Below are 25,633 nucleotides of genomic sequence, written 5' to 3' on the forward strand. Positions count from 1 at the left end.
GAAGAAGAAGGAGAAGAAGGAACATCGTAGAGAAGAAGCAGCCGATTTATTGGCGAGTTTAAAAGAGCTCGGACCCTCGACATAACTCAGCATTCGTCTGATGTTGACTGAGTGGCCGACTCGCGGCTGCCAGAGGCGCGGATAGCTACGTACCTGAGGTTCGCTCGTCGCCGGCTACCTCGTCTGCCAATCAAGAAGCATTCAACGGTACTAAGTGGCTCGGCTTAATTAAGCGCGCACGGACCAGACGCCGGGGGAGGGAGGAGGCAAGGAAATTGCAGGACGTTTCGACGGACGGCTCGTTGCGTCCTGAAAAATATGTTTTCCCCGACGAGGGCCGCGCCGCGGTGCGATCTCGCGGAAAATCGCCTAGACAGCGGCCGGTTTTTCTTTGAAATTTCCCTCTTGGTCCATCGACTGAAACCCCTGTAGTATCTTCGTCCTCCCTTTTCGTTTCGCCGCTGAACAACCATTTTTTCGAAACGCAACGCGCGTCAAAGGAAATCATTGGTCGCCTCGTTTCCCTTTGTCTCCAGAACCGATCGAACAGATTCGACGAATCGACCCCGGTGATCTCTCACCTGTTCCGTTGAGATTGATCGACTTCGCAATGACGGAATCACGTTACGAAAGTAGGCGACGCCGTTTCGAACGGCCCTCGAGATGCGGTCGGGTCGCGCGTGCACCAGTAGATACCTACGGCGTAATCCGGCGTGTCATTCGATTGGGTCGCCGCAATAAAATCGAATGACGAGCCAATAAAATATTTATGGAATCGTATGCAAGCCCCGTAGCCGCACAATCGACCTTTAAACCCCTCGTGCTGTTTCCTCGATGGTTACACAGTGTTTACCCCTCGGCAACCCTCTGGAGGGTTGCTTCTGCGTTCTCGCATACAACTACGCGTATGTCTACACGTGCATTATATTGCACCAGGAGGAACGCGGAGAATGCTCTTCGATCGAATCCCCTAGCGTGGTGGTCCTATTAACGCGTCTATTCCTCTCTCGCTCCTTCTCTGTCTCACGCGCGCGCTTTCTCTGTCTTTTCCCCGCTTCCTTTCTCTTCCTGTCATTCCACTCGCGCCTCTTCTCCTCCATCGTCATCTTCAACACTTCGCCCGTCTTCCCTCTGTTATTCCCCGGCCTTTCTTCCTCTAGTCTTCTTCACGCGGTGTACACGTCCCTCCCCTCGGACGATTTTGATCCTTTTGGTTACGGGCAATTCTTTTTTCCTCGCATCGCCTCAAGTGTCAAAGCTAGGCGCGGGCGCGTGCTGGTCGGCCGCGAAGGGCGAATTAATAATCCCAGCGTAGCAGGCGTTGAAGAATATCCTATTCAGTGATCGCGATTAGGACCGTTTCTCTTCCTCGTCCCTCGCGCTCGGCTCGCGTGATTGCGTTGCCCGTGAAACGAACCCGTTCGGACTGGCGAGCGCGCGCGCGATAACGTGACTGGTAAGAAAGCTAGATACACGTCGAAACCGACGGAAATTAACCCGAAACCGATCGAATTCGATTCGAAGAGAGTGCAACTTTGACCGTTCTCCCTCCTCGTCCACCCCTCTTTCACCTGTTCCGTCGATCGTCGATTCGTTCCGGAGACCCGGAGGCGATCGAAGGTCGTGCCTGCCGTCGAATCGAAGGACCGATCGACGTTCCGTTCGACACGCGTGCGATCATTTCTATACAGACCCACGATGATATCGATGACCCTGTTCGCAGCTGTGGGACCGGCCCCGGACCCCTCCATTTTCGCGCGCAGCTGCGCATCGGGACCTTCTCGCGCGCAGTACCATCCCTTCACCCGAAGCTAATCGAGCCTGGCAGACCTCTCGATCTTTATCGAGTCCCCGGCCTCCCGCTTAATCCTTTCCCGATCGAATTCGCTCTGCACTTTGTCGGGGGTGTATTAAACCGTCGTTAGAACGAGAGGGGTAGATTATAGCCGGTGGTTGAAGTAAGCTTGCACGCGCGTACACGGAATTTGTTTAAACGAGGGGCGATAAAGGGTGAAATATTTCGCAAGATTGAAAATGATCGCCCCGAGACGAGGACTCTTAAATCAGGTGGCCATAATGAAGTTACCACCGAGATTCCATCCTAAATTCAGCTCCACTATAGAGGGGACTCTCATAAATACGCGCACCTCGAAGACGAACGTTCTCGGAAGGATAAAATCTAATGTATGCAAATCCCCGCAGCGGGCCACGCTCGAGGAGGCCGTTGAAACAGTGGTTTCGCGGAATCGATCCATAATTTAGAATACCACGGCCGCGCTGTCTGTTTCGCGGCTGAGAGTCGCTAGACCAAAATCCAGCCGGCGTCCCCCGCGCGTTTCGACATTCCAATTTTTCGCTAACGATCGGAATTAGTCGCCCCGGCGAGCCGCTCTCTCCTAAAGAACTTCTCGCGAACAAACAGCCAAAGGCAGAGAACCATCGTACCGATCACGTCCCGTGGAAGCAAACGCGTCCGAATAAATCCGTCAAACGGCGGAATCCTCTGATCAGAAACGAGCCACCAATTAAACCCTTCCAGTCGTGTCCTCCTGCTGTTTCAAAGGACTCCGTCAGAGACACGGAGAAGCTGCGACAGGAAAAAAAAAGCGAAGGGAACCACGGAAGGGAGAGAGCGAGAGAGAGAGAGGGGGGAAGAGGTCCTCTCTGTTTGTGTTGCTTATCTCAGACAAATTTGCTGTCTTGTAAGCGACACCGGAGGGTCCTCTTGACAAACTGGGGTGCTTCTGGGAGGAGCCTGGCCATGTAAGGACGCACGCGGACAACTTTCGACCGCGTACACCGGAGGATCCTCGGCGTTTGCTCCTGAAAGACCAAAACGAGTTGCCTCTGCTCTCTCTCTCGATCTCTCGGACCGTACCACCCTCCCGTGGAACCCTCGTAAAACTTGACCAAGTTATTTCTACGAAGGATGCGCCATGGAAAACCACGCGGCGGATGGAAAAGTAAAGGGGGCGCGCGGTTATTTATCGCTGCGTCGACGCGAAATTTATCGCGGATCATAGGTGTCCTGGGAGGAAAATATTTTCGAAATATCCTTCGGCTTTCCTCGTCGCCATTCCTCCCAACGAGGACACCGCAATTTTTCCGCTGGAAACGAAGATCCCCCCGTGGAATTCCACGATTGTCCGGAAGATTAATGCAGCTAAATCGAAATCCCATCGCGCTTAATACCCCGCCATATTTAATCGATCCGCGGGCCCGATTCGTGGAAAACGTGAAGAACAATGTCTCCGATGAATCGAGGGCCTTCGTTGTTCCCGAGTTACCGAGCGTGGAACAGAATCATCCCGATAAATCAAGCTCCTCCCTTAGCGCAGGAAGAATTCAATCGGCCATTTATTCCCCTACCCGTGGTAATTAATTATTAATTAGGATTACAGGCTCGACCCCGGGGGCGGCCTCTCGACGACGTAACGACTTCCTTCTTCCCCGGTGGCAAGATAAACGAGTAAGCTTGGAAGACTGCTAAGTAACTCCATGAATTTTCCGCCAGCACCCTCGACTCGGTGCCTCTGGGGGTGTAGCTTCTAATCATCCCTATCTCCTGGCCACACCCTTGTCTTGCAACCTGAACACGAAGAACCGCGTCTTTCCTTCTCCTTCTTTTTCCTACTCTTCATCCATCTCTTCTTCTCACATATATACTACACTCTTTCTCGTTTCGAGATAAATATCGTCTTATTCGCCTGCTCTTTCTATCGTTCTCTCTCCCTCCGTCTCATCCTTTCCCCTTCCGACGGCTTTAGCCCCATTCTTCGGAGTTAATGCGACGTTCAGCCGATGTTACGCGAGGGTGGGTGTTGACGACGAGGCTTAACGAATCTCGAAATGCCTTCTGACACGTATGTCCGGCCGCGTGTCGCACGCGACCTTTTTAAATCGATTCCCTCGTGTCTCTTCTCCTTCTCCCTCCCCTATTTTCTCGAAAAATTTCGTTACCCTGACGAGAATTGCGAACGAATGCCTACTGAAAGCTCCACGTACCATCGTTCTTGCGCCATTTCCTCTGTTTTATTTTTCTCTGGTTCTTTTAAAAAATCGTGGCAGAAAATTTTGCAAGTTTACAAGGTGACAGGAACCCGGCGGCGAAAGGCTCGCGTGTAAAATTGATTCGCACGCGAGAAGGAAGGCGCGAGAGCCGGCGGCAAGAAAATCGCCGGCAGGAAACGGAGGGCGCGAAAGGAGGGAAGCGGAAGTAAATCATGCAACCCCCGTGACGACGTCGCGCGATGACAAACGAGCGCGTCTACGTCATCGCGCAAGAAACGCCGGCGACATCTGATAACGACCTTAATCGCATTAAGGCCCAACTCCCTCCCCTCCCCCGAGTACCACGGCCAACGATCCTTTCCCCCGACCGGGTGATCGTGTCCCTAATGTCCCGAGAAAAGCACCGCCGCGATTGCGGATAAATCGCCCCCTCCCAAAAGACTCGCCTAATATATTTCTTTGCCCGCCATTCCGCTCGCTGTCTCGCTAATACAAACCAACACGTGGCCCGTTAAACAAATTTCTCGCAACTCTCCCTCGCCACGGGATTAGCCACTTTTGCACGCTAAACGATTCGTTCCAAAGTTTATCTTCCGGATCGTTCGTTCGTTCGCGCTTCGAGGATGAAAGAAGATGAAAGAAGGAAGCAGTCGTTACTCGAAAAGAGATGCATGAAAAGTTCAAAGTCGCGTTCTTTCGCGACTTTCACGCGTTCGTACGCAGGCATCGACGCTACTGTCCACGAAATATACGAAGAGGAGGCTCAAAAGGGTTGGTCGAAAAATCGCGGGGCCAGAGAAACGGGTGGCGGAGCAATGAGAGGTTCGCGCAACCCTTTCGCCGCACAATGCGACATTTCATTATTAAGCTTGGCTGCGGCGGCGGTAGCTTCGAGGCCAGCGTGATTCAAATTAAACGCGCAAATATTTGGGTATTTTATTTCCGACGGAGGGTTCGCCGGCCGTCGAGGGCGTTTTGTTACCTATCCGCCCGGCCCGGCGAGTTTAATTCGTTTCGTTATAAATACATCAGCGGCGGTCGAGCCCGGGAAATTACCTTTGCCAGGCATAATGGCAAAAACACGAAAACCAGCACGGAAATAACAGGCGCGGCGGCGTGGCCGAGGCGTGGGGGTTGTGGGGGGAGGTTGGGGGCGATTGAATTTTGCGCACGGCCACCGGCTGAATTATGAAAAATCGGCTCGATATTTCGAGCGTAGCCGCGCAAAATCGGCCCGACCACCGTTCGTTAAAATTCATGCGCGCAATTTGGACTGAATCGCGGCCCTGTTTGTTTCCTTGCCCAGCATATTTACGGCTGATCCGGCCGGTTCCTGTTCGCCACGCGAATCTACTATCCCCCCGCCCCTCTCTTTTCGAGCGCGCTGTTCCGCGAGTTATCGTTCAATTAAGCCGAAAAACCCGTATCAACCGATCCGCGACTATCAGCGCTAACGATTTCATTTAAATAACGGATATCTTGATCCCCCTTTTCTTTTTTTTTCTTTTTAGAAACGCTTGCGCGTCCGCGAAGGAAAAGATTTTTTATTTTTCCTTTTTACGTCTGATCGACGCGATATCGATGAGGAGTTAATAAGGATGCAGAAATTTGATCGCAGAACAGGAACGCACCTTTTCGACTCCGTTTTGCACTTGGCAAAGCGTTTATCAGAGCATGTAACCGAGATTGTACGTGCTGTTCTCGTTTCTACTCATTACTATCAATCATTCGAGACTCTCTGGTATTACGACCCGCAAAAATTCCCGCCATCTTAACGGCGGCGTTGAAGCGAACGCGGTTTCAATTACGCTGTCATCAGCGACGCGTGTACCACACGACCGTTACACTTGTAGTTTATATGTAGACAGTTGCACGCGACTAACTCGCGGGCAAAGTAGACGTGTCCTCTCGAGTATCGCGAGACGCTTCACGGTCTTAAGTTAAAATTCGCGGCAGCGCGACCCGCGGATCGATTCGCGAATCGAACGATCGGGCGAACGAGGCGACGAGCATTGTCGAGGCTCGAGTTGGCTTCTGAAGAATCGATTCGCACCTAGCCAACGACTGACCCGACTTGACCTGACACAGAAAGAGTTCCTTTACTCCTGCGATAATTGCATACAAGAGTCCTTTCACCGTAATACTTCGAATCGTAGAGCCAGTGGTAACAATCAATTACGGGACGTCCATTAGCCAGTTTCATTCATAAATCAAAAGAGATTGCGATATCAGTAACGTTGAATCAAAGAAAAGTGAAATTCGTTACGATTCCTGGAACCCCCTTTCGATCACTCCGCGGCTAAGTACGCTGTTACGATAATGTTACAATAACGCCACGATAACGGACGGATTATTCGCGTTAAATCTCGTTGAGAGAGAGGGAGAGAGAGATATATATATATATATAGAGAGAGAGAGAGAGTGGCACGAGAACGAAAGGAAGTTAAACGGTCGATTATCTGAAGGTACGCTCGTAGCTGGACGCGTCCTCGTAACACGAAGCCGATTTGTACTTAATTAAGATTACGCGTTGATGAGAACACGCGCGGCACGCGAACCGAGATATTCGAGGGAGATTAGAGGGCCGTGTAGCCATGCCCGATTCGAAACGTGGACACATTCTTACGGCGAGGCCTGGCCGCGCTTATGCGTCCCGTAAATTAACCCCTAACGTCGAATTCTTTTTTATCTGATTGCGTTACTCACCATGCCCGAACGGACTCCGAGTAACAGCCGGTCTCTGGATTCAACATTTTGCGGTCACTCTCCGACCTGTAACAGACGAAGAAACAGGACTCGTGTAAACGAAATTCGTGATCGCACCTCCGGGGAGGAATAACTTAATTCACTTCGCGACAGCGAATTCAGTTTCGCGTTCTCATTAATTCGCTCGCGCGTCGAAGCGTGTACGCACAAAATTTCGCTTCGCCATCGATCTTCGATCCTGTGGAAAAAGAAAAAAAAAAAAAAATGGAAATACACTGGTCCGCGAGAGTAACCAGCGAGGCGACTGGTCATTATCAGGCCGACAAAGTCGAGTGGACGTCGAATAAAAGACAAAGACGGTGACAAGGTGTAACGCGGGCGCACGTCGCGCCGCGGGACGTGTGTCGATAAATTTATTCGCATCGCGGTGGTTTTATAATAAAACAAGCTCGTTGCTTTCGTCGGGCATTCACGCCGGACGATACATTATCCGTGGGACGCGAGAAATTTATTCGACGCATCATCCACCCCCGTTCCGATTCTTCCCCGTCATCTTTTTACTCCCTTCTCTCTTGCCTTGCTTTTATTTTCTATTTTATTTAGCGAACGCGCCGCGGGCACCGAGTTTCGCCGTTATTGTCATCCGTGTATCGTCGATTAAACCGCGTGTCAGCCGACACTCTCTTTCACCGCGGGGCAGAACGTTTCCGTGTTGCGCCACGCGGGGAGAGATAAAAACGTGACGGCTGTCCTTGCCTCTGAATCGAGCCCGCGACAGACGCCCTCGCGAAAATCCACGGGGCAATTTTTCGTCGTCGAGCACCAGCCTCTCGCGTCTCTCGCTTTGAGCGTCAACCTTTCCGCGTTCCTCTTTGACAAGATCAGACACCGGTTATGCTAATTGCCGCTACTTATTACATCTCACTTGTTGCTACGGAAGATCGATCGGTTCCGCCGGCTCTTCAATTTCAAACGAATTCAATCGCGAATGAAAACCCACCCCTGCTTACTTCCAGGCAACTAACTCGTTCGAACGGGTATAAATATTTCATCGAATTAAATCGGATCTCTCGTAGGACTTGTGCTCCGATGTACCCCCTTCTGGTACCGTCTCCGTCACGTTCGCTAGCGATGGCCGCGGAACCACCCCCTCCGCGAGAACCAAGATCACGAGCAAATCCTTTGATTTTTCAATCTGCCGCGGGCAATTGTTTGCGTGTTGTGACAGCGAGCATTATCGGGACCGATTATGAGCGGTATTAAGGGTGACTCGTGAGAACCCCATCTGGTCGTGGAAAGGGGGCGGCGTCCGCGGTCATCGAGGGTGGAAATCACTGTCCGCCGGCATTACGCATTCATGCACGCAGCTTGCGTGACTGTTCGCGTGCTTTGCGTACCTCGTTGTCTTCGTGCACACACTCCTCTCCAATAACAATTTACCCTGCATTCCTACGCATCGAATATCCGAACGATGTTCTATCGTTTTTTCTTTATACGATATTTTTTAACATTCTACTATTCTACTGTCGATTCGTTGTTCGTTTCGAACCGTTTCGAGCGTACTATCTTCCATTATCAAATTCCACGAGTATCTTTATGGAATCGAGTTTGTCCCTCTGTTGGAATGATATGCAATTATCGCGGGAGATTGTACGCGTGTTGGCGCGGCTATGGGAATGCGAATTTGGCGCGGTACCACGCAGTAATTCGAGGGGTCGGCAGGAATGTGATTTTTGGCTAGGAGGGTGAACCGCCCCCTCCGACTATGCGGTTTGCGCGTGACGCTCGTACCCGCCGATTCCTTGCGGTTCTCCCTTCTTTTTCTTTTTTTTTATTTCCACTCATCGAAATACTTGGCTCCCCGTGAAATTATTCACCGTGAAAATCGTGAATCGCAATAACGAGAGCCCACGGAAATGTTGCACGGTCACCCTTCGGGGGATCATGACTGGATCGAAATGCAGAGCGTTTCGAGAGCGAACGATTTTCAGCGTTTACAGCATCCGAAGCGTTTGAAAAGAGCAATTTCTTTTTTGAAATCACGACTGTTTTTTTTTTTTTTTTCAAAGCGTCACGGTCAGACACGTTCCTGACACGGTCGAATTCTTTCCTCCGCTCGCAACCAGCCGCGTCAGTTTAGTACGCGTCCCCGTTGCTCGTTCTCGCGCGCCTCGTATTGTCGAATTTCGTCTGTGACTCGAAAAACAGAGACGGAAAAAGGATTCGCTGATCCGCGATATGTACGCGAAACGATGTTCGCGGAATACCGCGGAACGTGACGAGTGGCTCTTAATTCAGGTAACCGGAGAACGATCGCCGCGGTCTGATAGGAACATCGAGTTTACACGGCCGAACAGGATCGCGTTTCAATTCGTCGACAGGTTGCGAATAATGCCGGGAGCCAGCAATCGCGCGGAAATGTTTCGCGAGCGGAGGAACGGCGGGGCTCTCAATTATGCAACCGGGGACGATCTGCGTCGGGGCGAATAAAATTTCGCGCGTAGCTCACCGTCGAAATTCAAACGGGCGCGGGCCGCGCGACGCGGATGAAATCGCGCTGGGTTTAACTAAAAATCAATCGCGCCGCTTTCATTCGCGGGAAAGTAATTAGACGACTCGCAATTAGAGGTACTCGTAGAAGATGGAACGTTCGATCCGATGCTTCGATAGCGAATCGATTAAAATTGGTGATCAAGTGGACACAGTAATTTTTCTCTCCCCTGAAAACGTCGGCTTATCCTCGATATTTAATTATATTCCTCGCAAGGTGTCGGCACACGTACCGATTTCCTGCTCGTGTTTAGGGATTATTCTCGTGGCATTTAATAACCTTGAACCGTGGCTATTTGTCAAGCCTGTCGATGGTTAATGACTAATCGTCAGCAGGGGTGTTCGTACCGCTGTCTTCGAGGGCCCCGTGAGAGACGAGCAGGTGGTGGAAGAGGTAGAAAGGAGTCCACCAGGCGGAAGGGAGACGGGGCGAAAATTTCAGGGACTGGTAGAACGCGGCGCGTTTCTACGTTGCCTGGTACCTTTCGTTCTCCAACCATTTGTCAAGGTGACAAGGCAATCTCACCCCTCTGCGCTATCACCCCTCTCCAAGCAACGCGAATTCGTTCTCCAGTTACGTCGGTGTCATCGATCAAAGTTATTTGGAGATTGGATGCTCGCTGTTCTTGTCCACGAAATATCTTCTCTCTCTCTCTTTCTCTATCTATCTATCTCTGTCTCTTTTCCTCTCTTTTTCAGCTTTCGTCGAATTTTTGCGGATTTCTATTTAATAAGGGAGAAAGAGGAAAATTGAATTCGACCGACGGAGGGTGAGAGGAGACGCCCTCCCGTCAAAAAAACAGCCGCGATTTCAGAGAGATTGTAGGGAACGGGGGAGAGTCCGGACCAATCTACCGGCAATCCGGCTAAAAGTCGCCGACTTCAAGTATCGTATCCCTCGCGACGTAATCGTTACACTCAAGAAGAGTGGTTACCTCATCCAGCTAAACGGCAAACGCCTCTACTTCCATTAACCCACCAGAAAAAGAAATAAAAAAGAAAAACTGGGAGAAACGTAGGGAATTTAAAAAAATCTACCGATAACTTTTTGCAACACTTTTCTGCCTTTCAATTTGAAATAAAACGCAACACCTTTCCGCGACGCATGAAACGAGGAAATTTACGATTAATTCGCAAACGATCGCTCGAACTGTCACCGTAGAAGCTGGCGACAGATTTCCCTCGTGGATTTTCCACGGTTACTTTTTACTCGAAAGAGAGTCGAATCGATCCATGTTAATAATCGTCGAGCGGTACGCAAGTACCGTGTCCCCAGTCACATAATCACTGTACTTAAGGGGAGTGCTCGCTCCACCCGTGACCGGGTTCCCACAACCTCGCCGTCATTAAACAACCAGGCGAATCACTGCGCTCTCCTCGTCCCATGCGATCGACCGTTTTGGCAGGTGGTGCGTCCACGGATTTCCCATAAAACCGCGGACTACAACCGTACGCTTTAATTACGACCCCCTGCGCTCACGAAATTCCCATGGAACGTGGACGTCGATAACAACTCGCGTGTTTACCAATCTGTTACGTTTTATTACAATACACGTGATACCAAGAAAAAAAAAACACTCGCTGATACCTGCTGCTGTTAACGCGTAGATACGAATCGCACGCATGGGGAGAATGTTAATTAGACCGGAATTCGAACTGGGCCCGCTGGCATGGCGAACTGGAAACGATGCGACGTCGCGTCGTTCCGCGCGAAGTCTTGGAAAGGTAGGGAAGCAGGACTTCCTCCGATCGGTTGGCTCGCGACGGTCAGACTCGTGTAACAAATCGAGCTTTTAATCACGAGTGGCTCGCTGCCTCCAGTCGTTTTCGTCTAATGGGTGCCCCTTGTTTAGGCGGTGCGCCGCAGTGCGGTAGGTTGGTGCGGCCAATTTCACCGTGCCCCGACGATTCGACGTTTTGTTTAAGCCCCGAGCTGGCCATTAGTCATCGTTCACATCGGGGAACACCGGTCACCCTTCGATCGAAAGGATCACTTTCTCGAGGATCGGGACGCGCTACTCGACGGAAGGAGAGGAAGCAGCGGGACACTCGAAAACTGAGCAGAAGCGTGTTTGATCGTTCAATAGTGTCTGGGGAGGAAATGGACGAAGAGTCGAATTACAATTTCGCCTGAACGGCGGATATATCACGTTGGAGGCGGCAGTGAGAAAATTCGCGGGTCGAGTCGCGTTATGACCGGAAGTAGGAACGAAAACGAGTTCGAGGGTCGATCGATTAACGAAGAAGAGAGATGGGAATTGGGCGAGTGAGACGGATAGAGGAAGGAGGATCCATGGATCCATGGATCCGAAACGTGACGGCGCTCGGCTGAGCGTGTATCCCACCTGAAAACCGGAAACCGGGGTTCCCCTGCGGAGAGAGAGAAGGCAAGCCTACCGGAACACCGGAACCGGAAGGGTGCGGGACCTAGGCGACCGACGACGCGCCGGACAGCACCGGCTCGCACTGATTACCCGCTGATGAAACGTACCGGCTCGTTGACTTCGGCCAGGGTCGTCATTAGGTACGCCCCTGGTGTGCTGACTGCGCGATGGAAAAATCGTTCGAGAAACTTGCGCGTAAATAATTCAAACCGTTCGTTGTTTAAGAATCTTGGGTTGAAGAAAAATGAGAGTACAGAGTGCAGTATGTGCAATAATAAAATTGTTCGATTTAATTTCAAACGTAGAAATTGAATGTCCAGATATATTTGGAATTCGTTCGCTCGTTGGATGCAAGAGTTGGAACCTGGAATATCGCAAGTGCAACAAAATGTAATGAACGCAATGTCGGTGCAAAAAGTTGATGGAAGGATCTTGGAAAAAAAAATAATTTCGACCAACTATGTTCCATGCCTCTTCCCGATCCGGTCATTTTTATTGCTTCGCGGTTTCGCGTGACAATGGGGCGCGTGTTTTTTAGGCTCGGCCGATGGGAAAAAGCGATCGCGGCCGGAAGTGGAAGTGGAAGTGGAAATTGTGGCAATGAGAGCGTTGCCCGGCGTGGCTCTTATCGAGATATCGCCGGTTTCTCGTTTCCGCAATTTCCTATCTGCCCTGGGCTCGCAGGTCCGTCAATAAAAATATATTTCAACGATTCCCGGTGAAATCTGCTAGCCTATCGTGTCCAATATCCTAGACGTTACACTCTCGTCGCTTAACAAAAAACAAAACAAAAAAAAAAAATTCGTTTAACCCGGTTGAACCACGGCAACGCGTTCCTTTCCAACTGTTACGCGAAATCGCGAAAATCAATTCGTAATTCACATTTTTCACGGCCGCTGACAGCTCGCGACGGAATTAACCGTCATAAATCTGTCAGAATTATAGTAATTTCGCGTACAGTTAGGCAAATTAAGTCGTTCAACGTAGAAAGAGAGAACTAGAGAGACAGTGCCGCGTTCCCAGCGATTAAGAAGTAAGGGAACGCAATTTTCTACACGATTTGCAAACCGTTTCCTCGAACGATACTTCTAGCTTGAAGGTTTTCCACGTAGGAAAGTCTAAGCATACTCGTCGACACGTTTCCGTTCGCGATTCGAAATTCGTCAGGATTATTTTTGTACCGTTGTCTTGGCTGCTCTCGAGGATTCGATCGAACGATTCTGTGGCCTTGGCAAGGGGGCTGCGTTTCGACGCAAAATCGTCGTTTTGATCGGGCTTGCGCGCGTCTCGCCGCGCTCCAACGGAGAAACAGCCACGGGCAGGATGATAGAGGGGTGAAGAGCGACAGAGAGGGAGAGGAGAGGAGGAGAGAAATTCACCCTTGCGGTAACATTGCGAGAGAGCACACCTGGTCGGAGCTGCAGCTGCAGCTACAGCCCCCCGTCACCGAGCAGGGGATGAAAAGGGGAGGGAAAAACGAGCGCACCGTAGGGTCGTTGCGGGGCATCACGGGTTCCACTGGCCCGTTCGAGGGGGGAGGTCGGTCTGGATGCTGAGATTTCAGTTACGCGTTTGCTCGTCAACGATTTCCAGACTCCAGCGAGCCAGCAAAAATGTACACAAGCGACACATTGTTTTCGGCCCTACGCCGTTCGCCCGCCTATCAAGGGGGTGAGACGTTGTTTAACCGTCGTTATTTTTATCAAACCACTTCGTTTCTGTTACCGTTCCAATGTTGCGATATTTAGAAGAGAGAGAGGGAGAGAGAGAAAGAGAAAGACTGCAGCGAGCATTGTATCGATTAAGAAATAAAAGTGTTCCTTATCACGCGCGTAACAAGTGAAGCGTTATTGTCATCGTAGAAACAGATACACGAGCGTCTGTTTTACATTCGCACGGAAACAGTTTCCGAATAGAAATCGAACCCGAGTCGCTAGTTAAAATGGAATCGATTTCACGAAATCGCGTCCCTCTTAATCGATTCGAACATCCTCTCTCCTCGTCTTTCTCCCTGGCTCTCGGCCCATCTCCGGCCACAACGAGCGCCGTGCAGGTGAATTTATTCAAATGCCGATCAATTCAGAAGGATGACACTCATCGACACGGCGGTACCACCACTTCTGCTTCTCCTCGCTCGTGTTTTTTTTTTTTTATTCCTCCTTTGTCATCCGCGTTACGATCCTTTTGTGCGGCCGCCTCAGAAGGGGCGGGCCCGGAACAATGATCGTGATGTACGATTCGAGAATTTGTTTATAAATGCCGTGGCGTCGTCTTTCGAGGATATCCGCCGATGAAACCCGTCCGCGAACGAGAGGATTTCCCGGTGGAGAACCACCGGCGACAGGTTCATTCGCATTATCTTCCCGCCGCCTGGCTGACGGTCGTTCGAAAAATCATCCCGCCCCGTCGTTTGTGCAATTGGCGTTCGATTAAAAAAAAAAAGAGAGAAGGAAAACACGAAAAAAGCGAGGAAAAATTAAAATAGAAAAAAGAGAAAACGAACAAAGGGAAAAACAATGGAGAACCGTAACTGAACAGTGGCTCGAAAAAAACGACGAGAGAATTCCGTCTACGTAAACGTCCACGTGCGCTCGATTCGATCAATCTACGAGAGGAGATATTCGGTATCTTATCAGCGAAGTAGCAGCAGAAGTTTTAACTCGCCCCGATAAGCGACACGGATAATTCCAATTTAACGACGTTCACCGCGTTTAAATGTAACATTAATCGAGGCGCGTTCGGTCGATTATCAGCGCGAGGGGGCGCGCCGCTAGACGGCGGGGGATGAAAAATGTTTGCCCGGTCGGTTGACGCGTCCCGGGGGTCCCAGCGTTAGTCCGGGTAGACAAAGGAGCAGCAATTACAAAAGAAGAAGCGTGTCCGCCTCGAGGAAGAAGATCCGGAAGCCTAAGTTTATTTACATTACAGTGCCAGGGCCGGTCTCTCGCTCCTTTTGTCGGCGGTGGCGTAATGCATATTAATAGGAAATAATCCCCCCCTGGAAGAGGGCGGGTGTCGCGGGTGGCCACGGGGACGTAACGAAGGACTCGTGGAAAAGCCCCCGAGTAGAACGTTCTGCCAGATAGAACGTCGTCTCGCGTCACGTGGAAATTCCTCGCGGATTCCGGCCACCGGGGGATAAATATTCATGGACGCGGAACTGAATTTTTATCGGGTCGTTCTCGGCCGGATTCAACGCGCGTAGACTCCGTGGCGGGCGGGGATGCGCGGTGGAGAAAAAAATTTCCACGGGGAACGCGCGGTTTAATTCGAAACGAAATTTCGAGGAATTAACGTATCAATTTTCCACGATTACCGCGCGACCGCCGCGCGAGAGATTATTGTCCCGCGGAGTAACGAAGAATTATTCTTGCCGGCCCGGGGAGAACGGGAGAATTTGAATATGGAGAAGGAGGGAAAAAAGAAGAGGAAATTGGGTCGCCTGGAAAGAAAGACGGGCTACAACGGGGCCGGTGAATGAAAGGAGCCTGGTAAATCCTGGAAGCACGAACGACGAAATCGCTGAGCTGGCTACACCTCCTCGCAACTACAACCTTCGCCAGAGAAGAAATCCTACTTCCGAGAATTTTAGCCGGAGAAGCAACTTTCCTTTTTTTCCCTCTCTCTCTCCCCCCTCTACTGGCCAGGATTATCTTCCCACGGGACTACGGACCGGGAACAATTACCCGCTCTTCGGAAATCCACCGCGAAAGAGTTCCCGCGTTCGTTCAGGAGCGTGCGAGGGAAATTCGAAGAAGTGTCGCGTCTCTTCTGGCCGAACTGTTCGAGCTGAGTCGGTACGGTCCTAATAACGCGGGGTACCGGGAAGTTTGTCCCATTTACTCGCTACTGTCACCGCCGAGACGGCACGCAACTCGGCTTCCGCGCGTCCAAGTACGAAACGGGTCTGTTCAAATATTAACACGGGAAACAGAGGAGATTCCCAGACCTTGGTTTCGTAACACCGGTAGCCGAGTTTACACGTTTACCCTGAGGTTATCTGTACCGGTGTTTACCGACACCTCCGCGTGTACGTGTAACTTAAAGCCCGCACCCACGCGTATACACGGTAGCGCGTGTTACATCACGCTCGTTTACATCGACCGTTTGATATTTGGCGCCTGGTCGAGACGGCAGCCTTAGGAACGGCGATCTGTAAAACCCTCTTCGACGACTTCCCGCGGTCGTCGAAGCACGACGAAGCAGACTGAACTCGAGATACTCGAGGGATAGCATCGAAATGGAATTAAACGATTAATAGTACAGTTAAGAATAGTCGTAGCCGCGTCGCTACGAAAATAGCAGTCCGCTATTGACGAGATTCTCGGCGGAATGGAAAGCGTCCAAGGTTCAAGGTTCGAGAAACACGGAGGAGAGAAAGAAAGAGAGAGCAGTCAGGTATATACCCGTTCGGAACGTGGAAAAAATCGCTGCTCCACCGACGCGTACCGAAGAAGGATCGGCAGACAGTTGGGCGCCCAAAGCTCGTACCGGGAAGGTCCTGGGCGCGAGGACCTCAGGTAGCCGTGTCCCTACCTTCGTTCACGGTCCCCTTCTGCGTGGTCCTTCGCAGTTAGGACCGCAGTGGGACGAGAGAGGTGCCCCCTCGTCTATCCGTGAACACCCTGATCTCTTCCTCCCCTCTGGCTCTCGTCGACAACGAGCGCACCTGGCCATAGCCTGATCCTGGTCAGGGTTGCCAGGATGCTCGGACTCGATTCTTCCTCTCCTCCGAGTTTCCGCTCCCGATGCAGAGCTATCTCGACGGTTCCGTTCGAAACGTGTAATACAACGGTTGGTCATCGAGTTTACAGAAATCGCTTCCGCAATTAAAGTGCCATTTGGCAAAAATTAGAAGGTACGCGAGACCCGAAATGAACCGGAATATCGTCTCTAAACTCCCCCCCCCCCCCCCCCCCCGGCTCGAAACAGGAATTACGTGAATCTCCTCTGTCAGGTCGAATTTATTCGAGCGACGAAGGCCAGGATCGACGCCTCGTCGGCACGCTGGCTGTACCTGGTAACCTGAAATTGGTAATCACACACCGGGTAGCCGACGGTTCTCGAGCGGGTGGCGCGCTGAAGAGACGGCACAGGGGGCGGCAGGCTGCGGGGAAAGAGAAAGGGCCGCGAGGGGCAGGGCTGGTGGTTTCTCGTTACAGAGCTTCCTGTATGGAAATCACAGAATGCCCGGGTCCTTCTCTCTCTCTCTCTCTCCTTCTGCCATCGTGTCTGGTACAGCGATCTCAGATTCGAATCGAATCTAGGCTATATAACCGTCCCCCTTCTGTTCCCAATTTGGCCTCGTCTCTACCGGAACTGGTCCCCAGATCGATAAACCCGGTAATCGATTTTCGAGCCGGTCCGCACCGAAAAATGTCGTGATACTTGTTGCTCCGCTCGCGCGATCGATGAAACCTTCGATTGGTTCGTTTCTATGTATATAAGATCGTCCTCGGTGACGCGTGCATCGGTTTGTCGTGGTAAACAGGCGGAACTCGGATGAAATCGATCGAGGGAGTGCAGCAAGCTGGGTGGCGTGCTCGCGTGATAATCGAATTAATTAACGAGCGAGGACCGCGGTCCTGGACGGGTTCGTGGGCCGAGCGTGTGCTCGCGGCCCGGTGAAAAGGAAACTTTGTTTCGATTCAGGAGCCACGGGGGTCCGGCGGGTCGAGCCGCGGACTGGAACTCGTCTACAGGTCGTCTACGGCGAACAATTACTTTCCACTTGTCATGCTAATCGCGCGTACGTGAGCGCCCAGGGAATTCCACTTTGTGCGTGACGGCCTCTTTTTCACCGCGGCGCGCATTCGTCCGATACCGGCGCGGTCCCCACGGCTTTTAAAATTCAAATAGGAAACTACGCGACTCCGTCGTCTAACGATCTGCTCGCGACTATCCGGTTCGCGTATCGCGTTCCCTAAAAAAACGTTTCGAGGGTGTCGATGGGACGGAGCGGGGGTAAAGACGATTCCTCGCGAGACCGATCATTCGTGTAACTAGCGTCGCTTCGAAATGAAAAACAGACACGTCGCGCGCGCACCACCGGCGTCCGTCGTGGCGTGAGTGTCCCGTGAACGGCCGGTATCTTGATAGCCATGCAAATAGCCCGGTGTCAGATCTTATCGTGGAGCCGCATAATCAAAAGCGGAGGCACGCAAGCGCGCGAACCCATCTGCCCCCACTTCGACCATCTCTATCCATCTCTCCCTTCCTCCGTCTCGTTCCCCGTGGTTCCTCGTCCATCCTTCTCTTTCCCTTTCTTCCCTCTTCTTCTTCTCTTTTTTTTTCGATTAGAAGAGATCAGAAAGCTCCAACCTCCGTGACAGTCCTCCGCCTACTGAATTAAGCGTCGCGAGGCTCGTCCGCGGCGACCTGGCCTCGCCCAGAATCACGCGGGCAACGCATGCGCCCACCGTGATACGGATTTCCTGCTATAGATCCGCGAGGAACGATCTACGGGGACTTCGACGATGCCCCGTCGCATTTTTGGATACACCCCGCGTTCTTTGTGGAACCTCGGACTCATGGTCAGAATTTTTAGGACCCCAGGCAAAGAGCAATTGCATTCCCGGTTGATTTCGATGGACGAGAGACAGAAACTCGCCACGGGAATTGAATTCCGGAAGAAACGTCGGACAATGGAAGTGCATCGCTTTCCGCGACTCGCTCGAAACGCGACAGTTTCACGAAATTCCGCGGAAGATAAGATGATTATGCCGCGGCGACTTTGCCACGGTGGCGAGAAGCGTTTCGCAGTCGAAAGCGGCGGCGGGTTTGTTAGAATTCCGCGGAAACAGGGTTAGCAGACGAGGGGGTGGAAAGGTACAAAGCTGGACATCAAAAGGAACCTCGCTCGGTCGGAGATGCTCGTGGAAATTCGTTTCGCGAAAACAGAACCGCGTTGTTCGCGAAATTTTGCGGTGAAACGCGAGGAGAACGTTCGAAGAGCGTATCGAACCACCGCGAAAGCCTGTCGGAGCCGATAAAGCCGAGGGATTCGTCTGTTTTTTTTTTTCAAGTTCGCGGGGCTGGCCAACGAAAACAGAGGAGAGGAACCGGCTACGATGGATGCTTTCTTCCCCTCTACCCCACGCGTTCGTCCACCTACGTACGTTTTCCTCCTCCCCGTCTCGCTGGTTCCCCCCGTGGTTTCTTTCCCCCGTTGGCCTCCCTTCGTTTCGCCGTTCCACGGAGCTAACGTCCAGAGACGAAGATATTCCGGCTGAGTTGCGGCTCCTCCGGCCTCCTCCGCCTCCGCCGCCTTCTGGCTATCGTGGGCCAGATCAAATGGCGGTCTAAGAACGCCGGGTACGAGGCGAGAGAGAAATATCGTGGACTGGAGAGAGAGTGTGTAGCCAGGGGTGAAATCCGGTAGCCACGACCACGTCGACCCACGTTTGTGTTCGACGGGGCGCAAAACGGTCCGAGCTGGAGCGCGGCGCGTGGATTTCGACGGCAACGAGCTTGGAAATTTTCTTCTATCGGCGTTCGATTCATCGAGCTCCTCGTTCGAGATCGTCCACTTTCTCGAATTCGCGCGGCGGTGATTCGGATACGAGACGATTCGCGGAGAAGGCGAGAGACGGATGAAACAAACGGCGAAGACGAGTCGCGAGGAGACGTATAGCGGCGCGTGATGGAGACGCGAGTGGCGCGCGAGATAAAGACCGCGAGAGATACGTCTCGCTGTGGAGTAGTAATTTCCAGGCTGTCACAGCCACCTCGTGGCACAGCTGTCTGGAGGCTCCGTTAACCGGTCTCGGTTATTCCTCGGTTACCTCGTTCCCTTTATTCCTCGTATGTATCTGATAAGCGCAGAAATCGGTGGCCGGTGATAACGTACCCCGGGCGAAGTCAAACGAGACCGATCGATTCGAGCTCGCGAACAGCGGCTCGTTCTTCTGGCCGGTGAATTTTTACGAAAGCCTTTACGAGGCTTTGCGTTCACGGTTGAAGGCAAGGGAAGTACGAGCGATTCGCGAGAGCAAGGAGTGCGTGTGCCTTGCGCCAGGACACGCCAATTACGAGCACGATTTAAGGTTCATTACGCAAGACGGCAAGACCGAAGCGGGGAACGGTAAAAAGGTCAAGAGCCCGACGACGACGACGACGACGAGGACGACGACGAGGCGTTTCAAACCTGAAAGCTAGTCGTGCGATTCGAGAAACCGAAACCTCTTCTAGCGCGCAGGGTGGCTAAGGGTGGTGGTGGCGAAATAAACGTCCCAGAAATCGCGCGCGGCTTCCTCGTGGCACGGAAAAATCTCGCGGAAGAGAAACCCATCGAGAGGACATCGGGGCGACGAGGGACTCTGATCGTTTCCCGGAACGGCGCGCGGCGAGCGCGCCTCCCACGTGAAAATTACGTGACGGTTCTTACCAAGGGAACCGATTTCCCTGTAATCGCCGACTCCCGTTTCCTGTTACGATGGCACGTGGCCGTTTTCGTGTAATTTCCCCTCGTCAGCCAGGGCCGCCTCACCTATACGTGGCCCGACCAGCCGACGATCACTTACCGATCGTTTAATTAATGCGCCGCGCCACGTGGCACGCTTTGGCTTTCGTCTCACGCGCATCGATACCTTCCTCACGATCATTCGAAATGAGGGGGAAAATGCCGTCCACGCGCACTTACTCATTCGACTTTACTCCCGGGGGAGAGAGCCGAGTACACGGCGCTCCTTTGCTATGCACGGTGAATAATCGTCGCGTGATTCCAGGAGGATCGGAGCGCCGGCTAAATAAAGCTCGGCTAACGACGATACGTGGCCGCGGTGCCGACAAAGTAACCGCGATCCCGTCAGACGGAATTTTAAACAGCCCCTCGACCAGATGGGTCGATCGATGGACGAATTCTAGTTGAACATCTCGAGGGAAGAAATTAAAACTACCCGTAGTACGTATGTGTATATAATACTACGTACGCGGAGCGTTCGGGAAGCGAGTCAATTACGAAAAGCACAACGCGAGGAGAGAGGCCACCAGGAAGAAGGGAGCTCGACTTCCGCGGTTCCGAATTTACTGCGGTTCGGAGTCGTCGCGCGCACAACGGGGAAAGACGCCCACGCTCTCCCACCCCCATATCCCGCCCCCTCGAGCTGTGTGCGTCAAAACCGGCGGAGTTTCTTGCCGTAACTAACTACTCGTGAATTTATCGAGGCACCGAGACTCGAGTTTCTCGCCTGCCGCCTCTCGCCGCCCCTCGAGCCCTTCGCGAGCCGCGCGGCAAGGTAACCCGTAGGAAACTTTCCAACAGTTTCTCCCGCGGCTACGGCGAGGGTCGCGGGACGATGGCGGCGACGGCGACGGCGGCGGCGGCGGTCGGGAGCGGCCCGGTCGACAAGGGACGAACTTGTAGTTTATGAATTTATAGCGGCGGAAAGCGGCAAAGGCGAGCGCGAGTTACGCGCGCTCCAGTTTATTCCGTCTCACCTCCAAGATTTTCCTCCCATTGAAATTCCGGGCAGCCGCCACCGCATCGCCACCCAATGCTCTCCCTCTCTCTCTCTCTCTCCCCTACGCGGCGACCGAACGTCTTCGCCTTTCTCCGTTCCCGGGAAACTTCCGTCCCCGACTTTTGCCGCCCGCTCGGGAAATAGTCGCGAGCCATTAACGAGACCGCCGCGGCTGCAATTGCGAGAATCCCGCGGACGAACCGCGCCGATAACTTTCGCGGATCGTCGAGTCGTTAATGGAAGTTTCCCTCGCACTGTTCGCCTCCGCCCACGCCGGCTGCGAGTGTCATCGCGGCGTACGATATCGATCGACGCCACCAGAGGAGGGGGTGGAAAAATAATGCTCGCGGTAACAGCGTCAGAGATTTTCGGCCCGCGAATCGATGGGAGTCTGTCGGTGGGCGCAGCGAAAAGTACGACGATTAAAACACGATACACGTGACCGCGAAACTCTAAACCCGCGTCGCGACCGCGTCCTTCCCACTCTGGTGCAGCGGCTCGTAATTGCATCGTTCGAAAGCGTTCCACGGGGCCTAGGCGCAGCACGGAAACCGATGTAACTGCATATGCAGTGTCGTATATACCTACCTGCGTACACCTGTTCCGTTTCCTGCGAAAACACGCCGAGTTCCAGTTACACAATGCGAGCACACCGCACGATTGCTCGACCGCTCTCGCGGTGCGAACGCGATGCGTGGTGGCGCTTACGCAGGTGCAAACAGGTGAACCGCCCCTCGCGTTACACTCGTCGGACTTAACAAGCTACGCTCGTGATCGCGTTCGCGATGTAATTTTCACGTTCTGAAATTCACCCTTGTTACCAGCGGAATTTTCAGTGGAACCACCCTTTTGGAAACGCGATCCGCGTTCGTTGGAATTTTCCACGGAATCGGCGAGGATTTAATAGTTCGAACGGCGTCGATTGCGATATGAAAATTCAGCCGATCGATTAATGTAAATTGTCCGACGCTTTGGTCTTTTCCACTGCTTCCGTTTAGCAGCAGAACGAAGGGGCTACGCCAGCAACGCATGACGCCGGCGGTGTCGGAGTTCCACAGATTCAGATTCGGTCACGCTGCCCGCGCGACACCACGGGGCACCCACCGTGTCTCCTCTCCCATACACGCGTGAATTTATACGACGCGTGGGTGCGTCGGCTCTCCTAGGATCGCGCCGTCGTCTCGTCACTGATACCTTCCCGCTTCCTTTCGCTCCGGTTTCCGTAAAATCGCCTGCACGCCGCCAGCAATTGATACTACCGCGAATTACTTGTAATTTTACCCTCCATCCTGTGTTCCCACGAGACGCGCCAAGACTCGCTTTCCTTCGCCAGCCGGAGAATTAAAAAATTCCACGGTGCTGGTCTCCAAGTGAAACGGGACTGAGATTCCACTGTTTCTTCCTCTCGTACTTTTTTTTCGTTCGCCTTTCGAGATTCTAATTACGGGAAACTGACGGGGCGAAGCTCGGGCATCGACGAATTAGGAGAATTTACGGAGCCGGGTCTTTCGAGACGGGGCCAATATTTGGTCAATAATGTCAATAACCTCGCGCACGACACTCGACACTTCGCGTCCCTTCGCGCGTGTTCACGCGCGCGCGACGGAGAACACGCCAGGTTTTGTTGGCCGAACATGTGCATCGTGACTGGGCAGTTAACACCTCGAACGACGAGGAGCGTCCTGAGTCATCGATGAACCGTGGAATCGATCCTTCCACGAACCCAAAGTACCAGTCGAAATATTCTTCTTTATCATTTCTCGCGTTACTTCATCCTGAATCGAAGCCAGCGTCGAGACAACCCGCTTCGTATTACACGAATACAAAAACCACCCCTAAATGTTTTACGGATGCATTCGAAGCGATTATTTCATCGAGGAAGGTGTAGCCTTTACTCGAAGGTGATTCCAAGTTGGCCAAACGAAAACTCGGTTCTTACAGACGCGAGCGTCCAGGCTGATGGATTTGCCGGTCGGTTAGAGAAAAGGGTCAGAAAACTAGCTTCCCGCTTGTGCTGCGAGCGCGTAATCGAGGAGCAGAAGCGAGAACCTTGTCCGGTGAAACTCGAAACGCCCTGTAACGTCTCTGATGTCGCTACTTCGCTTTCCTAACAGGCTGTCCACTTTGCGCGGTCGTCTTATCGTCCTCACTTCGCGGTGGACATCGGGCTCTTCGCGCCGATTTACGTATCCGAACGTTTAACCGGTAGAAGTCACGAATGCTTGATCCAACGTCCACCCTCGATACGATCGCTCGATCGAATGAAATAGTTTTCGCGGTGGCTACGTATCTATCGTTTCGATTCAAACTATCGTTTCGAAGATGAAGTAATCCAAAAATTCATCCGTCCTACGAAATGTCCTGGAAATCTTAGACGTTAAGTAATGGACGAACCATTAGCTCCTATACCACCCCGTGGCATATCGTGTTGCAGGAACATTACGTGACTCGTCGCATCCCGTTCGATGCCACTGTCGCTCGGCCATGACGAGTGGGACGCGTTCGACGTTAATTCGCCCCGACAGAGGAATACCTCGAATCCTTTTTCGCCGCGTGGGACAGATGGGTGTCGCGCGCCTCGACACCCTCGGATCGGTGGTGCAATCGGTGAAAGAACGCGGGAGGTTCGCCCGTTGAACGGGAAATTCAATTTATCAAGCGATACTACCGGAAGATCGCGAGCAGTCGAACTCGAACGATTTACTTGCAACGATCGCTAAGGGTGCAAACGATCGCTCGTTCTTTTTCCTTTTTTTTTCCCCTCTCTGTTCCCTCCTTTTCCCGTTACTTCCAGTCGTCGAAGCTTGAACTCGTCGAGAGCGCGACGATCAGCAGCGATTTACCAGCGCGTCGGATTAATTCTCAGCCCACGCCATTCAAGCGTTAAGCAACGTTAACTCGTCCCGGTAACTTCTCCCTCGCGGCACTTCACGTCTGAATTACGAGCTCGCGAGTTCCCCAACAGCGGCCGTCGAGGGAAGAGAGAGCCGGTCGACTAAACACGGCCTCGCGGGCCGATTGCGACGAGCAGAGAGCGCGGAGAGACGACGAAGACGAGCACCGGAACAGGATATCGCTCCCTCGGTACGGGCGGTGCGCGCTCCGGTGCCGTTAATTAATTAGAAGCGACGGTGACACTTGTTACTCGGTGATTTCACCGGTACGACGCGGGTTGTACGCGTGTACCTGCCAGCTACGCGGTTGTCCCCCGTCCGACCCGCTCGAGCGGAGGAAGCCTCGTGGAGAGGATCGCTCGAGTGCGCCAGGAACGATCTCGTCGCGAGAGAGTTTGTTTAATGCACGGGAAAAGAGTATTCACAGCCGCGCGTCACGACTTTCCGTCGATTGTCGCGGAAATTATCGGTGGAACGATCCTCCACCCTATTCCCACCCCTGTCCCACGGGTCCTCGAGAGCAATCGAGGAATTAAGGTCGATCCGAGTCGGCTAAACTTTCGCGTCCCTCCTCTCCCCACCGTCTGTGGTCCCATTTAAATTCGCGTATCCAAGTAGAAGCCGAAGGAGCCGCTATCTAATTGGTATTGTCCCTCGGTTGTTGTTGGCCGTCGAGCGTCGAGATAAAATCGTGAACGGTTTAGAGGTAAACCGCCCCGAGGCTTGAAACCCGGGCTGATCAAGCAGGAAGCGGTGGTTTACGCGCGCGACAAGCCAGCCGACGACACGTAAATCGTCGCGTTTCCTTCACGGGAGACCGATTCACGCCTGATTGTCCCCGTAGGTGCAAACGTGCCGTCGTATCCGTGGCACCATTAACGGGGCGACGCATTCAATTTCCACGGGGTTCGACAAAGGCCTCGGAATTACAAATTCAAATCCCGCCGGTTCACGCGGCGCGCGTGTCACGTAAGGCTGAGATTCTTTTCACGAAACGAGGAGAGAGAGCCACCTGTAAAACGCTCGCAGGCGTGGTACACTCCGCCCACAAATATAAAAAGAAACGGGAAAGACAGAAGGAAAGGGAGGAGGGGGGAAAAAAAAGGAAGCGAGAACAGATTCGCGGCGGGTTGAGAAGAGAAAAAAAAAAGAAGAAGAGAAGGAACGATCGACCGTGAGCATCGATACGGAGGAAACAATACGTCGAAGAATCTGGTTGCTGCTTTTTTGTGTCGTCGAGATCAATAGCCTCGATATCGTCGAACGTACCCGAAGAATGGATTCTTTTCTTCCTTTTTTTTCTTTTTTGTTTAACAGGAAAGATTGTTTGGAAAAGGAGCGTTGTCGTCGCGCATAGTTTGAATATTATTAGATGTTACGGAGCGTCGGGTGTAAACGTGGAAACGTTCGATGTAAAAGCAATTAAGAGAGGAAGGAAATCCCGTCTCGACGCTTTCCTCGAGCACTGGTCGAGGATTTGCTCGGTTCTATGAATAATTAAAGAAACTCCCGTCCATCTTCGACGTTTGCGCGTTCCCTATGCAAATTCGCGACCGACTACTGCGTTTCGAGCATCCTCCGTAGCTACTCGACCGAACTCCACCCACGTACCACCAGTCGGACGCTG

General features: G+C 52.5%; 1 protein-coding gene across 4 annotated transcripts in view; it reads right to left on the bottom strand.

The window, feature by feature from the left end:
• The window catches only part of Soxn (SRY-box transcription factor soxNeuro), an 86,143-nt gene that overhangs the window by 32,686 nt on the left and 27,824 nt on the right, over window positions 1-25,633 (bottom strand). For 3 of the 4 annotated variants that reach the window (XR_013103046.1, XR_013103045.1, XM_076909360.1), the window contains exon 2: window positions 6,718-6,783. The exons of the other annotated variant lie outside the window; for it this stretch is intronic. Coding sequence is in view for 1 of the 3 variants with exons in the window: in XM_076909360.1 (XP_076765475.1) it covers window positions 6,718-6,783 (66 nt within the window). In the remaining 2 variants the exon portion in view is untranslated. The remainder of the gene's footprint in view (window positions 1-6,717; window positions 6,784-25,633) is intronic. 4 annotated transcript variants of the gene reach the window in all.

This window comes from Xylocopa sonorina, chromosome 1 (genome assembly GCF_050948175.1).
Source record: "Xylocopa sonorina isolate GNS202 chromosome 1, iyXylSono1_principal, whole genome shotgun sequence".
Lineage (NCBI taxonomy): Eukaryota > Metazoa > Arthropoda > Insecta > Hymenoptera > Apidae > Xylocopa > Xylocopa sonorina.